Below are 25,397 nucleotides of genomic sequence, written 5' to 3' on the forward strand. Positions count from 1 at the left end.
TGCCCCCTCCACCTGGGGCTCTCCCCTCTCAGCTGCCCTCCCCCACAGCACGCTCCCCACGGGGTAGAGACGTTTGTGTTCTGTTCGTGCCCCACCCCGGGGTCTAGAGCAGTGTCTGCACCAAGCAGACGCCCACTCAACATTTACGGAAAGAACAAAATAGGGACTCTGGTTTTGAGACTAAGATCAAGACTGTTGAAGGAAAAGGGGTGTGTGTGTGGACGTGTGTCCATGTGTATGTGTGCATGTATGTATCAGCATGTGCGTGTATGTGCATGTGTTCATGTATTTGCACGTGTATGTGTGCATGTGTGTGCATGTATGTACTTGTGTGTGTGTGCTGTGTGTACGTGTGTGTGCACTGGGAACGGTTTCATCCAGCCCCGAGTTCTGCCGGACAAGCTGGGCTACGAGGATAAGTGGGGGAAGCGGGCTATGAGTTTCCTCGTCTGGGGTCCGAGCGCACAGCTGGGACCAGAAGGAGGAGGGGGTGCCCTGGGAGGTGCTCCTAGGAGGATGGAAGGAAAGGCAGAGGGGCTGCTCTCCAGAAAGGAAAGGGAAGAAGCGAACAGAAGCAGAGGATGGGTGACACAGGCGTCGGTCCACAGGGCGCTAGGTCCAGAGGGAGGTGGAGGGCTGGCGGGACGAGGGGCCCAGACGGGAGCTGAAAGGGCGTCTCTTAACACGGATACCAACCGGCGTGCAGCCCCGGTGGGTCAGGGTCCCTCCACCAGGGCCCGGCAGGTGGCCTCTTTCTTTGCCCCCACCAACCCTTCTAGCCCCTGGGACCGGGTGACTTCAGGGGCCACCTGCCGTGGAGCGTGGAGCTGTGGATACAGGGGCTCCTGTGGGAGGGGGCGCCGTCCCTGCCGGGAGAGGACAGACCCCGGGTGGCGAGCGTGAGGCTCGGGGGTCTCAGCTGCCCAGGGCGGGCCCCCCCCACCCCCGGCGCAGCGTCCGCCAGCACCCACCTCCACGGCGGAGTCAACTCAGGTTTTCAAAGCAAGTGAGTGTCAGCGACCTCGGCGAAGAGCCGACGAGCCGTGTGTGTGTCTGTGATCTGGGGAGCGGCCATCAGACGACAGAGTAACGTTCCTGGGGACAAGCTGATGGTCTCACTCAGCATTCTGGGATCCCCAAGCCGTTAGGGAACAAGGTCTGTGTTGACTTCTCAGCATCTTCCCATCACACAAGAATAAGCATTCTTCAAACCGTGGGCCTCAAGTCATCTGGATTAAGCCTTTAAATCAGAAGAGGCTTCTTTCAAAATCCCACTGGTACTTTAGAGAAATACACCACGGTTCCTGATGAAGTCATAAAGGCAGAAAACGGGCAACTGAGGCGCACCTGGCTGAAACCCCCAGCCGACTCGCCCGGCCTGGACCAACTGTGGGCCCCGCAGGGGCGGGGGCGCCGGCCTCCAGGACCACCGACTCTGCTGAGGCGCGTCCTGAGCGAGTCTGCAGGCAGACTGGATCTATTCTGCGTCCCGCCTCCTCATGTGGGACGCCCAGAGTCTAACGGGGGAAGCGAGGTTTCCTTCCCAGTTTCAGCTATTTATTTATTGGATGCATACTGGTTCTGGCACCCCTCGGGCGCTAACCACACGTGGCAGAGGGGCTTACTTCCAAGGATGCCTTCAGCCCCGGGGAAACGAGGCGTCCTCCTCCTCCAAGTCATCAGAGTCAGAACTCTGCCCTACCTTGTTGACGGGGAGCTGTTGACGGGCAGCTGCACCCGTGGGGCAGCGTGCAGAGCCCCACCCCACCTCGGGTGCCATGGGCCGAGGCAGGACGAGGGTGCAGGGCAGGAAGCTGGCATTAGTCATGGTCTCGCCCAAGCCCCACGTGAGCTCTGAGGGTGGGCTACCCGCCCATTTCACAGCTGAGCACACTGAGGCTCAAAAAGATGGAGAATCTGTGTTTACACAGCAGTGAGCTGCAGGCTGGTGGTTCCGTGGCCCCAGGGACCTGGCGGGGGTGAGGGGCACTGCGGGAGGCTGGGGAAAGGCCCGGGCGGGCGAGGCCGGGGAGTGGGGGCTCCACGTGGGGGGCCTGTGTTGAGTGGCACCAGGGCACTAATGCCCTTGCTGCCTTCATCTTTATTTTCAATTTGTTCTCTGAGGAATAATCCCTCCTCTGGTCTCAGTATTTCAAGTTCAGCCTCTCAGTGTGCATGGCTGGGGGGTGGAACGTAAACAAATCTGACTTCACCTGGAACACCTCTGCCCCCCCTCCCCACGGGCGTTCTCCTGCACTTGGGGCCCGCACATCTGCGTGCAGCTTGCGCTGGGGCGGCGCTGGCCAGGGAACGTGGCATCTGTTTCCCCTGTTGTGACTCAAGAAAACGCCCCGGAGGGACCAGCCGGCTCCCAGCCCGATGCCTGCAGCTCTGCGGTCCCTGCCGTGCGCCGGGTCACTCCGTCCAGGTCCGAGTGCGGCCACAGGGTAGGGTGCATCCTTTGCACCCCTTCCCACCCCATGCCCTCAGCCGCGCCCACCAGAACTGCGTGCTGCCATCCTGGGAAAACTGGAGGACGATCCTCGATCCTCATGGAACCTGGGGGCCCCACGCTCCCTTTCCACTCCTTCCAAAGGCCTTGAGCTCAGCACAGGCCTCCACGGAGGACGCAGGGGGTCCTGCGTCACATGCAGAGCAGGCCCGGGGTTCGCCTCTGCGCGTTCACACTCAAGGTTGGTACTGAAGGTACTGATTTCAGGCAGGAGTGGGAGCGTCTGGATCCCAGCGCCTCTTCCCCACAGCCTGGTGGCCAGCAGGGGGCTCTCGTGCCCATCGAAGAGGCGACCCCTCCTCCAGGCAGACGCAGCCCCATGTGAGGCGGGGGGAATGTCAGGCCCCTTCCCGGTGCCCTCGGCCGGCAGTGGCAGCCGTGACCACCGAGCCTGGCATCGTGGGAACAGCAGCCAGCTGGGAACAGCCGTCACTCACCGTATTACTTGCTCTTTCCTGTAGAAGATCTTCACTTGCTGTTAATTGTCTACAGACTCTAATCAAGCAGTGATTAAAGAACTCTAACGCCGTCATTAACTTCACACCCTTCCGCCTCCATGTGACGGCTTGCTCATTTCTTCTGAAACAAGCAAGGTTCCTTTCCATTCCTCGTGGGAGGAGTCTGCTCCTGTTCTTCTGGCTGCCAGGGCCGCACGGGCTCAGGTCAGTGAGACACGTGCTGCTCGCTGACTCACAATCAGCAGGATCAGCTGAGGAGAGGGTTCAGCACAGCAAGTTCCCGAGCTCGCCTCTCCCCACGGACACAGCAAGTCCACAACCACATGTGGGACAACTTCCTCGGAAAGGGACCTGAAAACTGGCTGAATGGAGCCTCCACCACGAAGGGTAGAAGGACAGCATGGAGACGGGCAGGGGAAGCAGAGAGACGGACTTGCCCAGGAAAGCCCCTCCCCAGCCACCGCAATCCAGTCAGGAGGGACCACAGGGGACGGATCTCTTCCCTGAGGAGTGAGGGATTCCAGCTCCACACGCAGCCCCCAACCCTAGATCCTGTTCAGAGAGACCAGCCCCCAAACACCCAGCTCTGAAAACCAACAGAGAATACCCAGGAAAACTACAGAAGCACAGGGAATGGAAAACCCGCTCTCAGTGGAGTTGAGTGTGCAGACTCACTCAACCTAAAAACCAGCGCAAGAATACCAGACTGAACAGCTCACAGTCTACTTACTGACGCTGAAGCAACTGCCAGAGAGGCAGGGACCAGGTGGGATGGTCCCTGGGGACTGAGTCTCTGGTGGGAGCCATATCCGTGATCTCCAGCTACCTTGCTAATGCTGGCTGGTGGGTGCAATTTTGGAATGCTCCATCTAACCTGTTAGTGTCCGTGGGCGTGCCCTGATGAAGCCCCGCCCACCCTGCACGTTGGCTAGGCCTCCCAGCCAGCTGAGCAATAGCCCTGCCCACCAGTGCCCAGCAGCTGCTGCGGCTGGGCCCACGGCCGTTTGGAGGCCAGCCCCACCCACCAGCATGCCTCAGCAGTGGCTGCAGCACCCCCACAATGGGAGGCTGCACACAGCCCACACAGGGGGCCCTCGAGTGCCTGACTCTGGTGGCCAGGCAGGATTGCACCTCTGGGCCCACAGGGCATCTCCTAAGAAGGCCACTCCTTCAAGACTGGGAGCTGAAGGAGCTGATTTACCTAATACATAGAAGCAAACACTGAGAGAATTAGGCAAAACGAGGAAGACAAAGAATATATTCCAATTGAAAGAACAAGATAAAACCTCAGAAAAAGAACTAAACAAAATGGAGATAAGCAATCTACCTGATAAAGAGTTAAAAGTAATGGTCAAAACGATGCTCACCAAACTCAGGAGAAGAATGGACTTAATGGATACGTATAGAATATTCCATCCCAAAGCAGCAGAACACACATTCTTCTCAAGCATACATGGAACATTCTCCAGGATTAATCACACCAGTTTACAAAACAGGTCTCAATAAATTTAAGAAGGTGGAAATCATATCAAGCATCTTCTCTGACCACTATTGTGTGAAACCAGAAATCAATCAAAAGAAAAATTGGGGAAAACCACAAAAACATGGAAATTAAACAACATGAATGGACCATTGAAAAAATCAAAGGAGAAATTAAAAAATACCTAGAAACAAATGAAAATAGAACCACAATGATCCAAAATCTATGGATCACTGCAAAAGCAGTTCTAAGAGGGAAGTTTATAGTGGTATGAGCCTACCTCAGGAAGCAAGAAAAATCTCAAATAAATAATCCAACCTTATACTTAAAGAAACTAGAAAAAAGAAGAAAAAACAAAGCCCAATGTTACTAGAAGGAAGGAAATAATAAATATCAGAGCAGAAATAAATGAAATAGAGACTAAAAAAAAAACAATAGAAATGATCAATGAAACTAAGAGCTGGTTCTTTGAACAGATAAACAAAATTCTCAAACTTTTAACTAGGCTTATCAAGAAAAAAAGAGAACTGGCCCAAACCAATAAAATCAGAAATGAAAAAAGAAAAATGAAAACTGACACCAAAGAAATAGAAAGGATCATAAGAGACTGCTGAGAACAATTATACGCCAACAACAACCTGGAAGAAATGGAAAAATTTCTAAAAACATATAATCTTCCAAGACTGAATCATGAAGAAATAGAAAATCTGAATAGACTGATTACTAGTAAGGAGAATAAATTAGTAACCAAAATTCTCCCAAGAAACAAAAGTCCAGGACCAGAGGGCTTCGCTGATGAATTCCATAAAATATTCAAAGAAGATTTAATACCTATCCTTTTCAAACTCTTCCAAAAAATTAAAGAGGAAGGTAACCAAACTCATTTTACAAGGTCAACATTACCCCAATAACGAATCCAGATAAGGACACCACAAAAAAAGAAAATTACAGGCCAATATCCTTGACAAACATAGATGCAAAAATCTTCAACAAAATATTAGCAAATCGAATTCAAAAATATTGATACATTGAAAGGATCATACACTGTGACCAAGAGGATTTACTCCAGGGACGCAAGGATGGTTTAACATCGGCAAATCAACCAATGTGATACACCATATTAACAAATTGAAGAATAAAAACCACGTGATCATCTCAATAGATACTGAAAAAACATTTGACAAAATTCAACATCCCCTTATGATAAAAACTATCAACAAAGTGGATACAGAGAGAACATATCTCAACATAATAAGAGCCATATATGATAAGCCCACGTCTAACATCATACTCAACAGTGAAAAGCTGAAAGCAATTCCTCTAAGGTCAGGAACAAGACAAGGATGTCCACTCTTGCCACTTTTATTCAACATAATACTGGAAGACACAGAGAACGGATGTGTGGACACAGGGAGGGGTGGTGGGATGAAATGGGAGATTGGGACTGGCATATGTGCACTGCCATGTGTAAAACAGAGAGCTGGTGGGAACCTGCTGTATAGCGCAGGGAGCTCAGCTTGGTGCTCTGTGGTGACCTAGATGGGTGGGATGGCGGGGGCGGGGGGTGGCAGGGAGGTCTAAGAGGGAGGGGATATATGTATACGTATAGTTGAATCACTTCATTGCATAGCAGAAACTAACACAACACTGTAAAGCAACTATACCCCAATTTTAAAAAATAATAATAATACTGGAAGTCCTAGTCACAGCAATCAGACAAGAAAAAAAAAAAAGAATCCACATTGGAAAGGAAGAAGTAAAACTGCCACTGTTTGCAGATGCAGGATATTATACATAGAAAATCCTGAAGATACCACCAAAAAACTGCTAGAACTCATCAATGAATTTTATAAAGTTGCAGCATATGAAATTAATATACAGAAATCTAGCAACAAACTATCCAAAAGAAAAATGAAGAAAACAATCCCATTTACAATTGCATCAAAAAGAATAAAATATCTAGGAATAAGTTTAACCAAGGAGGTGAAAACAGTGAAACCTATAAGACATTGATGAAAGAAACTGAAGACACAAAAAATGGAAAGATATTTTGTGCTCATGGATTAGAAGAATTAGTATTGTTAAAATGTCCATACTCTCCAAGGCAATCTACAGATTCAATGCAATCCCTATCAAAACTTCAATGGTATTTTGCATAGAACTAGAACAAATAATTCTAAAATTTGTATGGAATCACAAAAGACGTCGAATAGCCAAAGCAATCCTGAGAAAGAAGAACAAAGCTGGAGGTATGATGTCTCTGATTTCACACCATACAACCACAGAATGCGCGCATTAACTTGCAGTAGTCCGTTACGCTCAGGCTGGCCACAATCCGTCTGATGACCACCACGGCCAGCAGACACATTCCTGCCAAAAGGCTTATCACCCTCTGAAAGATGTATCTGACTCCCTTCTGTTACCCAAATGAAAACCTCCCCCCAAGCAGGGACAGCCATGCTCTGGGGGTGAGGCAGAGGGAGTTGGCGGGGGGCTGGGGACCACACTGACCCCTCATGCCCCAGGGCAGAGCGGGGGCAGGGGGAGAAAGAAGTCCCTCCAAACTTAAAATCCCTCAGTGATGTGGAAGTCTGTACGTGGCCGAGGCCTCCAGGATGTGCTGATGACTCTCAGGGAGTGATATTCCTGGAACTGGGTCTCCGAGGCAGAGCGGCCTCCTTGGGTGGCTGACCTGGTGTACAAGAGCAGGGGCTCTGGGCTGCTGCCAGGACCCTCGGCACCCAGGAGGGGAGGATCGGGCGCTCTCTGAACAAGGAAGAGTCACTGACAGCCTACGTGCCAGGCATCTTGCTGGGGACGCCAAGATGAAACACCCGGGCCTCATGCTTCACGAGCTCTCCTGTCCCGCCTTGCACTTGGGCAACTACAGTAAGGCCTCACTGTCTCCCATGGACCAGGCCTGCTTCCTCAGGTAAAGAGTCCTGCACCCAGTTCTCATGAGCAAGAACACTGCCCATCCTTCCCCAGGTGCCCCGTCCCCAGGTTTCAGTGGAGGCTGTTGGAACTCATCCAGAGACCTAGTTGGAAGACGGTGCCTTCTGTCCAGTGTTGGTGAGGCCTGAATTTCTGCCTAAAGACATCGAGACAGCACTTACTAACCTACGTCCCCTCAGGAAGCTATGCAAAGATAGGTAGGTCCCAATGTCCTTGGCTTAGTTGGTTTCGGCAATAACCCAGTCACAGGAGGATGTTCAGGGATTCCTGTCTACCGCCTGATAGAGCTGAGCGTTTGGCCTGGGCTCGAAGAAGGTGAACCTGTACCAGCGGATGTAACCGCCTTCTAGGAATCCTTCTGAAGACTGGCAAACTGCATTTTCAAAAGGCTTCGTTCGCTTGAAATCCATTTTGATCTGCCACTACACAGGTTCTAAGTGTCCCTCTGGCCATATTGGACCTTGGGAACTTCCTACCTTGCCACGTTGTTTGCCAAATTCATATTCTCCACCTTAAACGGTCATTCAAGTAACTGGACTCATTGCCAAATAACAGAGCAGCCAGCAACGTGACTCTTCGGAGCACTCTTTAAATGGCGATTTTAAACAGCACATCTTTTAGGAGCTGTCATTTAACAAGAGCAGATTCTCTAAACAGACGAGCATCTCACTTCCCAACAACGGTTCATCTGGCTCGATTTGCAGCTGCTGTGCACTGGATGGCGGTGGGCTGTTAAAACACAGAGCTGGGCTTCCCTGGTGGCGCAGTGGTTAAGAATCCGCCTGCCAATGCAGGGGATACGGGTTCAAGCCCTGGTCCAGGAAGATCCCACATGCCGCGGAGCAACTAAGCCCGTGAGCCACAACTACTGAAGCCCACGTGCCTAGAGCCCGTGCTCCGCAACAAGAGACGTCACCGCAATGAGAAGCCTGCGCACCGCAACAAAGAGTAGCCCCTGCTCCCCGGAACTAGAGAAAGCCCCGGCGCAGCAACAAAGACCCAACGTAGCCAAAAATAAATAAATAAATTAATTAATTAAAAAAACAAAAACAAAAAAAACCCCACAGAGCTGCATCTGGGCAGTTGGTGACGCCGGCTGCTCTGGCCGCCCTCTGCCCCGCAGGGCCCACGCCCACCTCCTCAGGGGCCTCTGGGGCCCTTTCTTGAGTGGCCAGTGAAAGTGTCATTAAATATCTGGACCCCTCCCCCGCTTGTACCAAATGCCGGGGGGCAGTAACGTTGAACCCGCCAGCCTGCTGGCCAGGCGGCCCCGCCATCAGTCCTGTGAGCTGCACAGAACCAAGCGGGTGACACGCTAGAAAACCCCACGTGGACACGCTAGCAGGGTGGTGGGGGGAGGCGCTGAAGGCTGGGACCCCAAAAACATAAACGGCAGCTCACACGTTGAGGGGCAGCTGGACTTTGGGAGCCGTGCCCTGCTGTTCAGCCGCTGGGGTGCATCCGGCCGAGGCGTCCTGGAAACAGACAAGAGGAGACAGTGAGTGGACACAGGCTCCAGGGGCAGGAAGCAGCCCGGGTGGAGTCTGGGCATCTGGCCCCCTCGGCTGCCTGACTCTGTGGCCTCCACGGGCCCGGGTTCCGCTGCCCGGGCTTAGTAGCCGTCCTTCAGCCCCGAGGGGGCCTGGCAGCCAGCGACCCCCGTCCCTCCCGCAGCAGCTCGGCCCGCGTCTGCCTCGGACAGCGTGGTGCTGTGTCCATCACGGAAAGGGGCAGTGGGGTGGCCAGCCTTCATTCTCAGGACTCGGATTCATTCCTCCTGTGTTTGGCCAAGAAAACCCAGACAAAACCTTTCACGCTACAACACGTCAGCTTATTTAGGAACCGCGTCCCCGAAAGCTAAAGAAAATCGGTCCTTTGGCAGTGGACAGAGGGGCAGCTAGAGGGTGCCAAGATGTAAAGCACTGCCTCTCCTGCCTGACCCAAGGCGCGCAAAGCTTCAAGGGTCTACTCTGCGAGACGACGGAGGGATGGCCCTCTTGCAGGAGGCTCCTGCCAAGTGTCAGGTGCACGGTGAGCTGGGTGAGGGCCAAGCAGCGGGCTCCGGGCTGCAAGATGATGCTGGGCTGTCCTTAGGGAACCCCGTAGACCCAGCCTGCCAGGGGTATCATCCCCCGAGTCCCCTCACCACACACTGGCTCGTGCCGCCCCTGCCCTCCCCAGGTGGCATCCCATCTTTCTGCTCAGAGTACTGGGTGGCATGGCGAGTTGAACTCTGATCCCCAAAGATGTGCACAAGTCATAGCCCTAGTGCCTGTGAAGGTGACCTTATTTGGAATTGGGGTCTTTGCAGGGGTAATATCAGGCAAGGATCCTGAGATGAGATTATCCCACGAGACAGAAAAGAAGAACAGAGACACCAGAGGGGAGAAGGTGGCGAGCAGACACTAGGGCGACGCGTCTGCAAGCCAAGGAGGTGGGGTGCTGGCGGCCAGCAGATGCTGGAGGGGCCTGGGTGGGATCTCCATCAGCCCCATAAGGAGCCAATCCACCGACAGCTTGATTTTGGACCTCTGGCCTCCAGAACGCTGAGCAGGCACTGCCTGCTGCTCTGAGCCACCCGGTTTGTTACAGCAGCTCCAGGAAACTAACCCAGATGGGGACACCCAGGGGTATCTCAAAGCTGAGGGAGCTGGGGTGTCCTCCCCTCCTGGAGGCCCCCGACAGGGCAGGACAGGGACCCCTGAGGAACAGGGACCCAGATGAAGAGGGAACCGGGCAGCCTTGGGCAGAGCCCTCAGGAGCTGCTGGTGCCTTGGCCCCGGGCAGGTGGGGAAGGTGACCTGTCACCACGTGTGGGTCCCCAGGGCACAAAGAGCACTGAAGCACAAATCACAGAGAAGCACCTGGAACAGGCCTGGGGCGGCAGGACAACCCACACAGGACCGACCACCTCAGGGCCCTCTTGCTGCGCGGGAGGGTCATTCTTGCCCATCGCTGACCAGCTCCATCCTCGAGTCTGGTCTCCGAGGCAGCCTCCCAACCCCCTCCCCCAGGGACCACGATGGGTGCCGGGACCACGGCCTGTCAGCAGCCCCTCAGGCGGATGTCAGAACTGCTTCTCCTCGTCAGGACACGGAGCTTCTGGCAGACTGAGAACGTGCGACACCCACACGGAACGCCGCCCGCATCCCCAGGTCACTGACGTCCTGGGGCCTTCCCCCCGAGCTTCTGCACCTGCGAGAGGGACCCAGCTCCTCCGCAGACCTGTCCCTGCGGTTGCTGTGTGGATGCTGCGTAGCCAGGAAGGCGGGGACGTCCCTTTCTGCCCAGAGGCTCCGGGTCTCCTGCTCGCTGGGCACGCCTGCCCCCAGGAAGGGACAGCCCCGCAGCCAGGGAGACAGCACCCAGGCCCACGGCTCCCCTCGAGCAAGTGAGGGGCCCTCCCTGCTCGCTGACAAGGAGCGGGCAGGCGGCATCCGCCGACCACCTGAGCCCAGGCCCGGCTGGGGGTGCAGACACAGCCTGCGATCTCACGGGTTTCCCTGGGGTGGGGAGACAGGCATCAGGCAGGTCGTTACAGACACGGGGTCCCAGCAAGAGCAGCGCCGCAGAGCACACGACGGGGGCCGAGGCTGGGTGTGGCCAGAGGGGCTCCTTGAGCACCCACTGAAGGGAGAGGGAGGAGAAGGCAAGCTTTGCAGGTTGGAAGCAGAGGCTGGAGGACCAGGGGCAGGGGAAGCCCCGGGAGCTCCTCCAAGCCAGCTGTGGATCCTGGGCAGCACCTGGAAGCCAAAGACACAGCTGGTAGGGAGGGCACCAGCCCACGTCTCCGCCGAGGACGGTCAGTCGTGGATCGGCGGTCAGGGTGATGAGAGGGTGACAGGGGGTCTGGATGCGCAGGAGGCCGTGGGTAAGGAGGGTAAGAGCAGGGATCAAAGCGGCCACCCCCCCCCACCCAGAGCTCACCAGGGACCAGGCTCTGCTCCGAGCACTTCGCCGGGAATAACACATTTACTCCTCAGAAAAGCCTGTAGGCAGGTGCTGCTTTCTGTCACCACTTGACAAAATGAGGGAACCCAGGCCTAAGGCAGGAGGTGCGTGGCTCACAGTCACCCAGCCAGCCAGCGCCCCAGGCTGGGCGTGAACCTGGCAGCCCATGCTGGGGGCCGTGTGCGTCCCCACCACCCCGTCCCCAGGGGCTTCCCGGGGAGGCGCCAGCGAGTGACCGCAAGCCCAGGGCCCGAAGCAGCACGGAGTCACCATTTCACAGGCCTGCGTCCTCACAGCCAGCAGGGCAGGCGGTCAGTCCTCTCGCTTCTGACTCTGACCCAGGGGATCCAGGACCCTCTTCCGTCTCTAGTTCCCTGTCTCTTGCCAAGGGAGACAACGTATTCGCAGGTTCTGGGGATTAGGACGTGGACACGTCTGGGCCGTTATTCCCCCTCTACCAACACAACTAGTGGATTCAGAGGCTGAAGGGCGCGAAGGAAGAGGATGAGCGAGTTTCCAGCCTTTGCGACTGGCCAGAGATGCCACGAGAAGGGATGGAGCACGAGACCCGCGGGAGGTCACAAGCTGGGCGCTGGACACGGAGAGTCTGATGTGCTTGGACACCCTGAGGATGAGGCAGCAGGGGAGGCCGACCAGGGGCTCAGAGGCGGGCATGACCTGGACGTGTACGTTCGGGGGTCAGCACAGGGTTGATCTGCCCTCAGCTCTCAGCGTGCGACCCTGGACGGGTTATGCCATCGAGCCGTGGACTTCTGCCCCGACCACGGTCGAGTGACAGGGACTGGATTTACCCTCCACCCGGAACAACTGAATACCAGACAAAATATGAATCCCTGGTTCCCAAGACTTTGGAAATCACGCAGTGAAGACAGAGGCCCTGGAGGGATGAGGAAATGGGGCCATCGCGGCCCCCAGCTTCTAGGTCAGTTGGAACATTAGACACAGTAATTTAAAGTTTGAGCAAGCCCTCAGGAAATGCTGGCATCGTTCTTTCTGCAGCCATAGGAGGTGAAGATTCGGCCTCAGGAAAGGGCGGATGGAGGAGAGGGCTGACCCGAGACTCCGTCTGCAAACCAACACAGCCCCACACGACGGGGAGAAGGACCTGCACGGGTGGGTGTGGAGGGCTGGCGGAGCACAGCGAACGGGATGGCGTGAGGGAACTGGACACCTAGGTTTAGCTTGTTTCTGTACAACGACGGGTGCATTTACATGGGGAAATTTACATACAAATGATAATGCCGGTACTCAGGGAGCTGGGCTTTGAGTTAATATTTTTAAAAATCTGTACGTTCAAATTTTCCATCGTTTTACTATCAGCAGTGGTTTTCCACTACATTTTCAAAGTAAGATACACAGAATGACAGAGTTCAATTATCTGAGGTCTGTTTCAAGATCAAGCTCTGGCTGAGGTGACCCCACGTTTACTGGATTCTACCCATGCCGCCTTTGTGGGGGGCCAGGAGGGGACAGGAGAGGACCATGAGGGGACCCTGATGATTGGCTATTCTGCTGACCAGACCCGGGCACTGCTGGCCACAGTGGGGCCGAAGGGCCTTAGCCGGGCGGCAGGGCCCACATGACTGGCTTGGACGGAGCCAGACCCGTGACCCCGCTCTTGTCAAAGGGCCTCCTGGCCAAATAAGCTCTCCTGAAACAGCCAACCAGCCAAAGGCACCACACGGGAAGCCCCATGACCCGGCTGGGGGCTGCTGAGTCCCATTGTGCCTGGAAGGTGGCCCGCCGGGGCTCTCTGCACCCTGCCGGCCTGCCGGCCACTCGGGCCGTAGTTCAACAGGAGGCGACATGTGCAGAGGAGGCTGGTCCCTGCCTCCAGGGCAGAGGGAGAGGCTGGCCATGGCTGTGGGCCTCCAGACGCCCACCCGCCAACTCCGCGCTACAGGTGTCGGGGGGCAGCAGGCCTGTGGCGCTCCCCCAGCGCTGGGGCAACGAGGCTGCCCTACAGGAGCCACGGGGAGCAGCTTCGCCAGGAGCCTGGCCCTCAGCTGAAACCCGACACAACAAAGGCCACAAAGCAAATAAGTGGGATTTCACGGCAGACTCTCTGAGGTCGTTCTGTGCAGCGCCAGAGTGTCTCGTGCCCCACGCCCTCGGCTACGACCACGTGGAACAGGCTTCCCGCGGGACTGGGGCCTGTTTCCTCCTGGCTGAGGGCCCTGAGGCTGATTCCGCTCTGCTTTTTAATGGCTTACTTTTAAATGGCTCTGGGCCTTAGGGGATTAGTGAAGGCTTGGCAGGAGAGAGGGAATCGGGCAGGGAGGAAGGAAGGGAGGTGAGGGCTCCAGCTGCTTTTGGACAGAAATAACTGGGACCACAGCCCGGGGACAGGCTCTTCTGCATCCTGGCGACACCCCGCCCCTCCCTCCGGGCCTGGCCCAGCCCCGTGCGCGCATGGCCCCATCGTGGGAAGGTGGTCCACCGTGATGAGGTGGAATTCCTTTCAGCTGACTCGCAGCGGACGCGCGTTGGGGCTCAGCCCAGGAGCACAGCCCGACCCGGGGGAGCCGCCAACAGTGTGAGGATGCCGGTGGCTCAGTCCTTGGGGCCACTGAGCCCATGGGGTGGGCGACTCCAGTGATCCCTTAGGCCTCGTTCAGCAACAGCCCACGGGCATTTGACAGGAGTCTATGCTGAGCGGCCCTGGACCCTGATTCTAAACCGTCAGGTTGTTACTAGATGCCAGAGGCTCCAGTGCTGCATCTGCCGGGGCCCCTGAGCAGTAGCTGCGAACCAGGCCTTTTATTTCCCATTGGGATTAATAAAAGGGAAAAGGGTCTGCGGTTGGCAAGCTGCACCCCCGCTGAAAGGGGGCTCCAAGTCGCTTTCCTTGACACAGACCAAGACCCTAGGAAGAAACACCTCCCTTTAATTTTTAACATGTGTCCAGAAAACTCTGTCATCACCCTAAGGAGCCGTGCAATGGGCATGTTTTACTCAGCACACGCCACCCCTCCATAGCACAGGGTGAAAATCGGGCTCTCAGGAACGTGCTTCCCAGAGAAAACTTCAGAATAAAACGTCTACAGCCTGATTCTTTGCTTGGTTCCAAAAAGAACACCCAACAGCCTGCAGGGCCAGGGGTTTGGGCGGGGAGGACGGTGGGCGGGGCCTGGGCTGGCAGCTGGAGGTCGGAGGCCAAGGAACCCGGAGGAGACGGTCTGTCCTGGAGAGGGAGCCGGTCGCTCCGTGCCGACAGAAAGTCCCCGGTTCTCTCCATCAGCCCCAGGAAGCTGGCTGGCCACCTGAGGCAGAGGCAACCAGGAGGCCAATCTCACCTCAGGTGCCGACCGGCCCACAAACTATTGACTCAGCCCTGAGCATCCGAGTCCAGGTCTGCTCGGCGGTCGACAGACTCCTCCGAGGTCACACCTGGCCGTGCTGTCCCTGCTTTTGTAAGTAAGGTTTTCTTGGCGCCCAGCTGCTCCTGCCCACACGGCAGCTGCAACAGAGACCACGCGGCAGCAGTCCAGCATGCTGGGAAGTCGGCCGGCCCGCCGAGGCGTCATCTGCCGTGAGGGGACAAGCCTCCAGCCTCTGCCCTCGTCCCACGGGGCCTGCAGCGGGCACCAAACGGCCACAGCTGTGCCGAAAGCGGGGCAGGCCTCCCCGGGTCACCATGAAGGGGAGCTACGGGAGAACAGCACCCCCAGACCTGCCCAGTTCAGGGGTGAAAATCTCAAAGCGCTAACGTGTTGGGGGCTGGGGGAAGGCGGTTATAGGCTACTCCTCACCCATCGGGCATCGCGAGGCTCGACTGTGAACCAACAGGTGGAGCCTTTTTCCACCAAGAAGAGTCACAGGCGGTCTCCTCGCTCTGCTTCCCCACACACGCGTCCGCCTGCTTGGTGGTCTTTGGCCACAGGAAGGTGCCAGTAGCTACTGCAGACCCCCCCACTTCCACGTGTGTCCACAGACGAAGGCATCGTCCTTGGCTTGGCACAAAATGCACGGCTTTCACATCCCAACGACCTGTCGCCTGCCTTCAAACAGAAGGTGCCTCCTATGGAGAGGCGGGACTCAAGAACCCGCAGCCCCGTTCAGCGTGTCTGCCTTCCCTCCACGTGTCCGTGAGCCCCCGTGTGGAGGGCCCCTGCGGGCACTGAGGGTCTGAGCACGGCTTCCGTCTCGGCCGAGCTCCCGGGCCGCCGGCCGGTGGTGGCCATGGTCGGGCCACGGCTGCAGGGCCTGGGCGTGCAGCCGCACCCGTACCGTGGTCCACGTGACGGGCCTGGGAGGGGCAGGGCCGGGCGAGGGGAGCGGGGAGGCGGGGAGGGTCCTGAGCGTCCTCATCGTCCTCATCCACAAGCCACGAGCCTCTGCAGAGGGGCCTGAAGGAGACATGGGGCACCACGGGAGCGGCCGCGGTCCCCAGTGGCCCCTCTGGCCTCGCCTGCTTCCTCCGCAGGCCCACCTCCCAGCGGCCGCAGCCTCTCCCTGCCCGGCTTGCACAAAATGCACGACTCATCCCTGCAGCACTCCCTGCGCTGAGCCGTGTCCTCGTCGCCTGGTGCGCCGGCTGGTCCCAGGGGCTGGGGTCCACCAAGAGCCCTCCTGCATCTGCCCGGGCTGCTCCTTTAGCCAAGAGCTCGCCAAACGAGAGGGAGGACGGAGGGACCCGCAGCTCACCAGGCCCAGGGTCCTGTCCCTCAGCCGCCGGCGATGGCCCGGGGCCCGGCGGTCCCTGCCCTTAACGTCGCAGCAGAACAGACACGGTCGGCAGCTGACGTGGTGGACAAGACGCCCGGGCCGGGCGGCCAGTGTTCTCATCCCTGCAGCCAGCGAGGGACAGCACTGCCCACGTCTGCAGAGAAAGCTCTTCTTGTGCAACGTCCTCAACGATGAGACGGTTTAGTCGTCTCGTGCTCGCTTGGTTTTTTTTTTTTTGCTCCTGACAAGGCACAGAATTACCTTTGTAACTTTCTGAAAATGCTAAACACAAGCCCAGGCTCCCCGCGGGCAATGTGCGCAGGAGCCTGGAGGTGGGCTGACAGCGGGAAGCCCGGCGCGTCAGTGCCCGCACTTTCCGCTTAGAGCCTGTCCTGGGCCGACCCAAGAGGAGGTGGTGAGAGGGGCTGCAGGCCACCCCACACACAGGTGGATGCGTTGAAAGACGCCCGGAAGCTTCCAGGAGGACTCTTAGAATTCACTCCTCAGACGCTAGAGAAATGCTCCCTTTTGATGTTCTCGCTGCTGAATTTCAAACACTCCCCTTTTCTCTGATTTTAAAGCATGTCTTTCTGATCTCAAGGGCTTCTGTTGGCTTATTTGAAGCTGGCCTGTAAGCCATGGTCTCTCTGAAGCTGAGAAACACCGAGTCTGGTGAGAGCCTGCCGTTGGCTGGACGAGGCCAGAGCCTGCTGGGTGCAGGTCCCGCCCACAGCCGTCCACGGACGGCAGGCACAGAGACGCCGGCTTCAGCTTCCGTGGGTCACCTTTGTGCTCCGAGGTTGCCGGCCTCTGCGTTGAGCAGTTAAAGCTTACAGACAACACGGAGCCTGCAGGGAAATGGTGCCGTGGGCTGTTCCCAAACACCCGAGCTCCCCCTGGGTGCCCTGGACCCCACTTCCCACTCCCATCCCCACTGTGCAGAGCCAGGCTGGAGGACTTGCTTTGGCCACTGAACATCTCCACGCGGGAGCCTGTAGGGGCCAGTGCACCAGTGGCCACATCCCACCCCTGCCACGGCAGTGGGGACACTGCCGCCCGGGGCTGGGCCATTGTCCCTGCACAAGGCCGGGAGGTCAGAATTTTAGCGTCCCTGGGTCACGTGGTCTCTTCACAACCACCAGCCCTGCTGTTGTGGCCTGAGCACAGCTGGGCAGACAACATGCAAGTCAGCATGTGTGGCTCTGCCCCAGCAAGGCTTCTATCTACCGAACAGGTGGCAGGCGGGCTTGGCCCACGCAGCTGCGGGTGTCGGGATGAGGGCGCAGCGCCCCCCGCCTGTGGCGGATGTGCGGCGTGCGCAGGAAGCAGGCCTGGAGGATTGGGGCTGCCCGTTCCGGGGCATAACTGGCCACGCTGCCCAGCCCGGGAGCTCCTTGCACCCCCTGGGGCTTCCCAGGCAGCGGGGGGGGGGGGGGTGACCTGGGTCACCTGGTGACAGGCCGCTCTGAGCTGTGGGCAACCATCTCCTGCTTTGACCCGCGACCTCAGCAAGCACACATTTGGACTCTGAGCAGTGGAGCTGGCCTAGACAGCCTCTCTCCCCGTCCCCTCCTGGGAGCCCTCCCTCCCCAGCAGCAAGGCGCCCGCGGTGCTCCGCTGCTCATGAGGACCTCGGCCGAGGCCGGACTTCTCCAAACGGCAGGGGGGGATGATTCATCAGGGTGGGCATCGGAGGCCCAGCCCGACCTCGCTCCCCTGGGAGCCCCGCTGCCTGTGGTGGACGCGCCGCGTGCGGGAGCAAGCCGGCCACCTCACAGCTGCGCCCTCTCGGCAGCCGGCGGTGTGGGCCCTGAGCCCGTGGGAGCCGTCACGGGGGGAGGTCAAGTGGCATCCTGGGGCCACGGTGTTTTCACGCTCAGACCATTCAGAATGCAGCACGGCTGACTCGGGTCCCACGGCCACCCGAGGAGAGACGGCCGGGTGGGGGTCAGGAGCCAGGACACGGCACACGGGGTGGACGACACCCCGTCCCTGCCCAGGCCCTCCGAGTCCAGGGGTCGGGGAGAAGGCCACGAATACAAGCGACAAAGGCAAAACAGTCCACGGCGGATGCGGGGGGAAAACCCTGCGGGCGGGTGCTGAGCGGGACGCAGGCCTTTCTGTGCTGTGGGCGCGTGTCTGTGCCGCATCCACGTGTCTGTGCTGCGAGGTGGAGGAGGGACGAGCGCGGGGAGGAGCAGGAACAGCCGCGGGGGGAGGGGGGAGCCAGGCCAGCACGGGCGCACAGGTGCAGGGCCGGTGCGGGCGGCGCAGGGGAGAGCGGTGGAGATGCTGGAAGGACGGCAGGGTGGTGGCCTAAGTCTGAAGGGCTTCTCAGGCCACGCTAAGAGCTCAGAGCTCCTGTGAGGCCACGGGCACCTCCAGGAGCGCCCAGGTGAAGGTCAGCGTGACCGCAGGGCCGAGGGGCAGCCAGAGGCAGGCGGCTGGAGTGTCTGAGGATGCAGACCCAGAAGGTGGCGCCGGAGGTGGGGGCAGAGGGGGCGGGGTCGGCCTCTGGGTCCCACCCATGAGCACGGACTACGCTGGCACCTGCCATTCGCCGCCCTGGTGGCTGGCCCTCAACTCGCAGGCGCTCAGCACCACCCCTCCTGTCTCCTGACAGGTGAATTAAACGGGTCCACAGACAGGTTGCAAACTGCTTCCCTTGACCTCTCACCCTTTCTGACGACGCCCACTAAAGTCCTGAGCCGGGTCACAACTTTCACTTCGAGTGTAACTGCGGGAAAATGGGTCCCAGGGCCCGGTCATCTCATTCCTGGCTCCGACACTTCGTCTCTCGATTGACTGGCCTGTCGCGCGGCAAGCAGGACCAGCGTGGACTCGGCACCAGCCTGGCTCCGGGGCTGCCGGGTCTGGTTGGCTGAGAGCAAGGTGCCCCCTTTGCTTCCCTGGTGGACGGAACCAGTGCCCCGTCCCACAGAGGAGGGCTCTGTACACGCATGGTCACTTCTGGTTCTGTCCACAGGGAGCACGTCAGCCAGTGTCACGAGATGCTGAAGACACAGCAGCGCTAACCCAGACTTTCTCCCGAGGCAGAGGGCTGAGGCGGGCTGGGACGGGACCTTGAGAGGCTGAGTCACGGGCACTTGAGAAGCACCTCACATCCCCCTGGGCTGTCTGAATGCTGGTTGAGACCAAGACACACCTCCCACCAGGGCTTCGGGGGCCCTGAGGCGGGGACCCCAAAAGGCACTGTTGCCTGGCCTCCCTCACACCCACCGGGGACCAGGGGACGGGGAGCAAGCGGAGCTGAGGAGGGAGCCCCGCCCCAGCGACGTTACCTGGGTGGGAGCGCTGCGGGATAGGTGCGCCAGGTCCCCGATCCTGGCCGCGGCCCGGGGGTCGCTGGAGCTGATCAGCACGGGCGCGCTGATCTCCATGGAGCGCCTGTGGCTGGCGGCCTGTGTGGACTTGTGCGTCACGCTGAGCGCTGTGAAGGAGTGCCGCTTCTTGGCATTCTTCTTACTGTCCACACGCCGCTGGAAGGCGCTGACCGCTCCCGTGCTGCCTGAAGTGGGACCCGGGGCTGCGCTGGCCCCTGTGCCGGGGTCAGAGGGCACAACGGCGAGGCAGCCGGACGCTGAGGCCGGGCCCAGCCTGTCCATCTCCATCAGCTGCTTGGCGGCGGCGTTGAGCTAAGGAGAGAGGGGAGAGGCAGGCGTCAGTGGACAGCAGCTGCACCCCACGTCCGGTCTTCCGCTCGCGCCTCAAAGCCACCAGTGCGTTCAAGCTGCCAGGCCCTTCCAACAGCACGTCCAGTATGAACGGTGCGGAGAAAACACAGCGAAGGCCAGGGCGGCATCTGGACATTCTACTGGAAAGCTGTGCTTTCCAGGGGCTGCTCCCTTCTCCCCACTTTGGCCGAGTGGGGCTGCCTGGGAAACACCCAGAGGGGGTACCCAGGGTGGGAGCGGCCCCCATGTGCTCCCCACCTCGTGCACCAGCAGGACGCAGCTTCCCCGGCACGCGGCCACCCTAGGCTGACCGGACTCACGGTGGAGAGGCCTCAGGCTGCCGGCAGAGCCCTGCCCGCAAGGTCCGGGGAGGGGGCAGAACAAGGGCCCTCCTGGAACAAGACACACCTGTAGACCAGGTGGGGACAGTGGGGTCCAAGGGAAGCAAAACCAGAGACCAGGGTGCGAGCTCAGTGCTGGCGCTGGGTCACCGTCCCAGGTGCCAGTGTGAGGAAGGGTTTAAAGCCTTTGTGGGGCGGGGGCGGTGCTGGAAGGACACACTGGATCCTGACAGGAGCAGGAGAGGAAGCGTGTGTGCCAAGGGAACCTTCAAGGGCACGAGGTCCCTGCAGGCAGGTGAAGGCCACGTGGTGCCGGCTGTGGATCTGCAGGGCGCCTGGTGCAGGCGCCGTGCCACGTCCTCCTGGGAGCCTGGAGCCGTGGGCCAGGCCGGGAAGGGCCCCTCGGCCCTGCAGGTCATCCCTCGCATACCGACCGGGGTTTGCGGCTGGCAGCATCTCGATGAGTTAAAACCGAACAAAAGCAGCACCGCTGGATTTGCGCAGCGAGAGGGAGGGATGCCCTGTGTCCACAGGCCAAGTCGATCACAGGCGCTGGGTGTGCAGCCGTCTTCAGACGGCTCAGGCACAGGCTGTCAGCATTTCCACTACAAACTCCTGTCCTTCGCGGGGGTTTGTAAAACTCACTCCAGGCCCCAAACCGTGTGATCTAAGTCCAGGATTAGCCCTGAAACGCTGCCTCCAATCAGGCTCAGCTGTCTCGCTCTGCTTTCAGGCTTTATTCATTTGCCCCGTCAGCAGTGCTGCTCGGAGAGCAAGCCGGTGCCCAAGCCCCTCCCTCGCAGCCTTTGGGGGCCCTGTGACCCCCGCGGGCCGGCCTCCTTCACCCCGTGTTCTGCGCCCGCCTGCAGGGCCAACAGAAGAGCAGAAGCAGGAAGCGCCAGGCATGACGCCTTTGCTTATGGGCACCAGAACCCGGTCTAGACCTGCTTCCACGTGGCAGGCTTCCGTACAGAAATAAGGGCACCGACGACGCCCCTGGGTTCAAATAATCCCATTCGTCCCCAGAGCAGCAGGCCTGGAGTCCCTCACTCAGGCCCCGGGGACCCTGCTGAGTCAGTATCAGACACCGCAATTTCAGGATCAGGAAATCCAGGCACAGGCTGGCAGTGTGCACATGTCCAGACCTGAGCAGGCAGGTCACCAGACCACTGGTTCTGTCCAGAGGGCTCTAGACTGAACGGAACCTTTAAAACAGGAGTAAGACTGGAAAGCCAGGCCCAGGGGAAGACGTCAGGGATAAGAGCGATCGGTGGGACGCGCCCAGCGGTTTTCAAGGAAAACAACAGGGAACAGGCGAGCACGCCGACCCCTTCGCCCTGACCCAGGGGGAGGACTGTGGTCCCCACACGTCCGCACAGGAGCAGCGGGCCGTGACCGCGCCCTGGGGAGCGATGTGTGCCCTCCCTTCCGGGACTCAGGGGCTGGAGGACAGGGCTTAGACGTAGGGACAGCACGTGTCTCTGAGCCCTGCCGCCCGTCTGGTCAGATCCAGCTGCACTTCAGTGGGCGCTGCCACCCGGGAGCCTTTCAAGACGCAGATTCCGGCTCAACAGGCCTGGGGTGGTGCCCATATCTCTGCATTTCCACAGCCCCCAGAGACCCTGCCGCTCTCAGGAGAGCCAGCTTCAGAGTGGAAGCCCCCGCCCCGTGAAGCATCCACGTGACCCTGGACGGCGGCTCTGCTGGCACTTCCTTTAATCTGCTCCTCCCGGCCGGGGGCTGAGGACAGCACAGGTCGTCACGCTGGCAGGCGGCTGTTATTCCTCAGAGCTTCACAAACTCGGCAGCTGGCGAGGAACGGTCTTCACCCGCCCGAAGCTTCTGTGAGGAGACACTGCAGGAGCACCCCTTCGCTGACAGGGGCAGGCAGGCAGCTGATGGGCATTTTGATCAGTGCTGCTTGGGTGTAAAACACTCTGCTTTTCACCAACTAAACCGTCTGTGGGGTGGTGAGAATGGAGCCCCAGCTCCCCTCCCCCTCCCAAAGGCTGTATCTGGGGCACAGCTGGAGCCCCGGGCACCAAGCCTCTCGACAGCTGGCCGGGCTGGTTGAGCGTAGGTGGCCTGCTGATGACCACCGGCCAAGCACGTCGGACCGAGAGCCGCTGTCCCCCCCAAAGGCTCGTGTGACCCTTACGCCAAGTGAGCAAGTCCCAGGCGGCAGTACCACCGCTCACGCCTCTCTTCTCCATCTCGCCGGACACACCACGGCTCCCCTCACGCACGGCATGGGGGTGCTTGTCCAGCCCTGCAGCATCTTCAGGGTCCAGTGAGGTATACCTGTGCCTTTGGCAGTTAGAGGGGTTGGGTTCATTTTGGAGATTCAAATGTCTTTAAAAATCAGACCTGGGCTTCCCTGGTGGCGCAGTGGTTGAGAGTCTGCCTGCCAATGCAGGGGACACGGGTTCGGGCCCTGGTCTGGGAAGATCCCACATGCCACGGAGCAACTAGGCCCGCGAGCCACAACTACTGAGCCTGCGCGTCTGGAGCCTGTGCTCCGCAGCAAGAGAGGCCGCGATAGTGAGAGGCCCACGCACCGCGATGAAGAGTGGTCCCCACTTGCCACAACTAGAGAAAGCCCTCGCACAGAAACGAAGACCCAACACAGCCATAAATAAATAAATAAATAAATAAATACAATTAAAAAAAAAAAAATCAGACCTTTTTTTGGCACGAAAATTAGGTCACGTGAATTCTCACACTGGGAGGCCAGCTACAGCTACTGAGGTTCGGGCGGGGAGGTTCTGTTCCCTTCCTTTTGTTACAAGCATGTGCCGGTGACCTCGCGGGCCTGCTAGCAGCCCCAGCCTGTGTTTAGCGGGACGCCGAACGTGAGACGTCTGTAACACCAGGTGCAAGGTGTCCCCACCCACTGCAGGGTGTGTCCTACACCTGCTGTGGGACAGGCCCCCACGTGGGAGGAGGTTCCCATCCTTCGAGTTAACATTTCACACAGTGGGCAGCGAGGCCGGGGGCCCTGAGGGTGTGGCGGAATCACAGGACGACCGCCCCTGGCTGCCTCCCCGCCAAGCCCCCGCCGCCCCCCGCGTTCCCACTCGAGCCTGCTCTGTCCCCATGTGCCCGAGGTGACGAACGAGCCTGCAGTTCTGCTGCCGAAGTGAACAGGCGAACTGAGGCCGCTCTCCGGCACCTGAGGTTAAACGAGAAACATCCATCCACTAAGGCCAACGCGGGCCAACACCGGAGCCGCACACAACTGCCTCGTATTGCAGGAAAAGGCTGATTAGAGGCAAGGATTTGGGGAGAGATGATGTCTAAAAATGGAAGCGGGGAGGGGCAAATGGCATTCACTTCAGCCCCCATCACCCCGGGCTGGACAAAGCCCACCTCTGCCAGCCGCCAGGTGCTCCCCATGAGGGGTGGACCGCCGTCCGCCAGCCTGCGGCCCAGCTGTCCTGCCAACGCGGCCCTGCTCTGAGGCGCCCCCTCCTCCTGGGCTCACCCCGCCTGCGGGAACGCGGCCGCCCTCTTCGCCCTGAGCCCCTCCGCAAGGTGCATCTGAAAGCCAAGGGCCCCAGATTGGAGGTTCCAAGGTTCCTGAAGGACCTGTGGTAATTCCCCCTGAAGATGAACTTAAAGGAGACAAAGGCAGGGCTTCCCTGGTGGCGCAGTGGTTGAGAATCTGCCTGCTAATGCAGGAGACACGGGTTCGAGCCCTGGTCTGGGAGGATCCCACATGCCGCGGAGCGGCTGGGCCCGTGAGCCACGGCTGCTGAGCCTGCGCGTCTGGAGCCTGTGCCCCGCAGCAGGAGGGGCCGCGATGGTGAAAGGCCCGCGCACCGCGATGAAGAGCAGTCCCCGCACCGCGATGAGGAGTGGCCCCCACTTGCCGCAACTAGAGAAAGCCCTCGCACGAACCGAAGACCCAGCACAGCCAAAAATAAATAAATAAATAAATAAAATAAATAAATTAAAAAAAAAAAAAATGTACGTCCAAAAAAAAAAAAAAAAAAAAAAAAAAGGAGACAAAGGCTGTTTTCCAGCAAAAGAGGGGGGCACAGGGCACCACTTCCTGTGCACATTCTAGGGAACTGAGCGGGGCGAGGTCCCCAGGGACGTGTGGCTGGGGGCTGCCTGGGCGCTTGCAGGGCACTTCTGACCAAGGTGACCAGTCCCACAGGGCCCTTTTGCCTTCAGGAGGCCACGGAAGTCCTTACTGAGGAAGGAGGGGCCTGCTGACACCCGGGGAGGAGACAGGAGGTGGGAGCCCTGGGTGTCCAAGGAGGAACAGCAGGCAGAGGGGCCGGAGAGACACGTGGTTGGGAATGGGGGCCAGGGGTCAGCGGGGCCGGGGCCCGGCTCTCCTCTGTGTGGGTGGAAGGCATGCAGGACTCCAGCGGGAGGACCCCCTGACTTCTGTCAATTTTCCAACAATGTCGTTGGAAAATTCTCACAATTTAATGAAGAAAGCAACAGAAATAGTGATGCAGCACCATCCCAAATTTGTTCACAATGTATGTAAATTTACACGTAGAAAAGAATAAAGAGAACAACAGCACGCTCACAACGTTTCTGTTCATTCTTCTCCTACACGTGTATTTTATTCACATTTACTGGTAGGATTATGGGTGACTCTGATTTTCCTCTTCACACTTTTCTGAATTTCCCTGTTCTGAACAATAGCCAGGTGTATCCGGAAGTCATTAAAAACAAAACGAGCAGATTAGGCTGGGACAGCGTCCGATGTATGGTGAGACTTCCCAGGCCGCGGTAGTACCATGTTTTTTCCACTTCGTACAGAGCCTGAGGTGCCGTAAGAGACCTTGCTGCTCCCCAGTTTAGATGCAGTGGCTTTGGGAGCCGAGGTTCCACGGCGATCCGGCACCGGTTTCCTCCCCGTGGGTGGCTTGGTTAGGAGCCCGGCTGGGGGGTCTCTACGGGGAGCACAGGCCTCAGAGGGCTCACCCCCGGCACCACACTCCCACGGGGGCCACAGGGCTGTGGAGAGCTCAGAGGCGGACAAGAACCTACCAGCCAAGCGGGGGGAAGGCTGAGAGAGGCGGCCCGGGCAGGCCGGCCCCCCCCTCCCCCCCCCCCCCCCCCCCGGGAATGCTCGCCTGTGAGTGCTCTGGGGTGGGGGAGGACGCCACTGCGGGTCCGTCTTCTTAAGCAGGTGGAGCTCAGGCCTGGGGGCTCCCCTCCCTGCTCCCAGCTGGCACAGGGCGGCAGTTCTAGACCAGGGGCCAAGCCCTCGGGCGGGCGGGAGGCCCAGGTCTATGCTTGAGGGCGAGGCGCTAGCGAGCTCCACTGCCTCTGGATCTGACCCATGTTCCT

At 58.8% G+C, this 25,397-nt stretch overlaps 1 protein-coding gene across 2 annotated transcripts in view; it reads right to left on the reverse strand.

The window, feature by feature from the left end:
• The window catches only part of SH3RF3 (SH3 domain containing ring finger 3), a 215,760-nt gene that overhangs the window by 61,919 nt on the left and 128,444 nt on the right, over nt 1-25,397 (reverse strand). For both annotated transcript variants that reach the window (XM_057558593.1, XM_057558592.1), the window contains 2 exons: nt 19,348-19,701; nt 8,807-8,880 (listed from right to left, as the gene is read on the reverse strand). In XM_057558593.1, coding sequence (XP_057414576.1) covers nt 8,807-8,880; nt 19,348-19,701 — 428 coding nt within the window. The remainder of the gene's footprint in view (nt 1-8,806; nt 8,881-19,347; nt 19,702-25,397) is intronic.

This window comes from Balaenoptera acutorostrata, chromosome 12 (assembly GCF_949987535.1).
Source record: "Balaenoptera acutorostrata chromosome 12, mBalAcu1.1, whole genome shotgun sequence".
Classification (NCBI taxonomy): Eukaryota; Metazoa; Chordata; class Mammalia; order Artiodactyla; family Balaenopteridae; genus Balaenoptera; species Balaenoptera acutorostrata.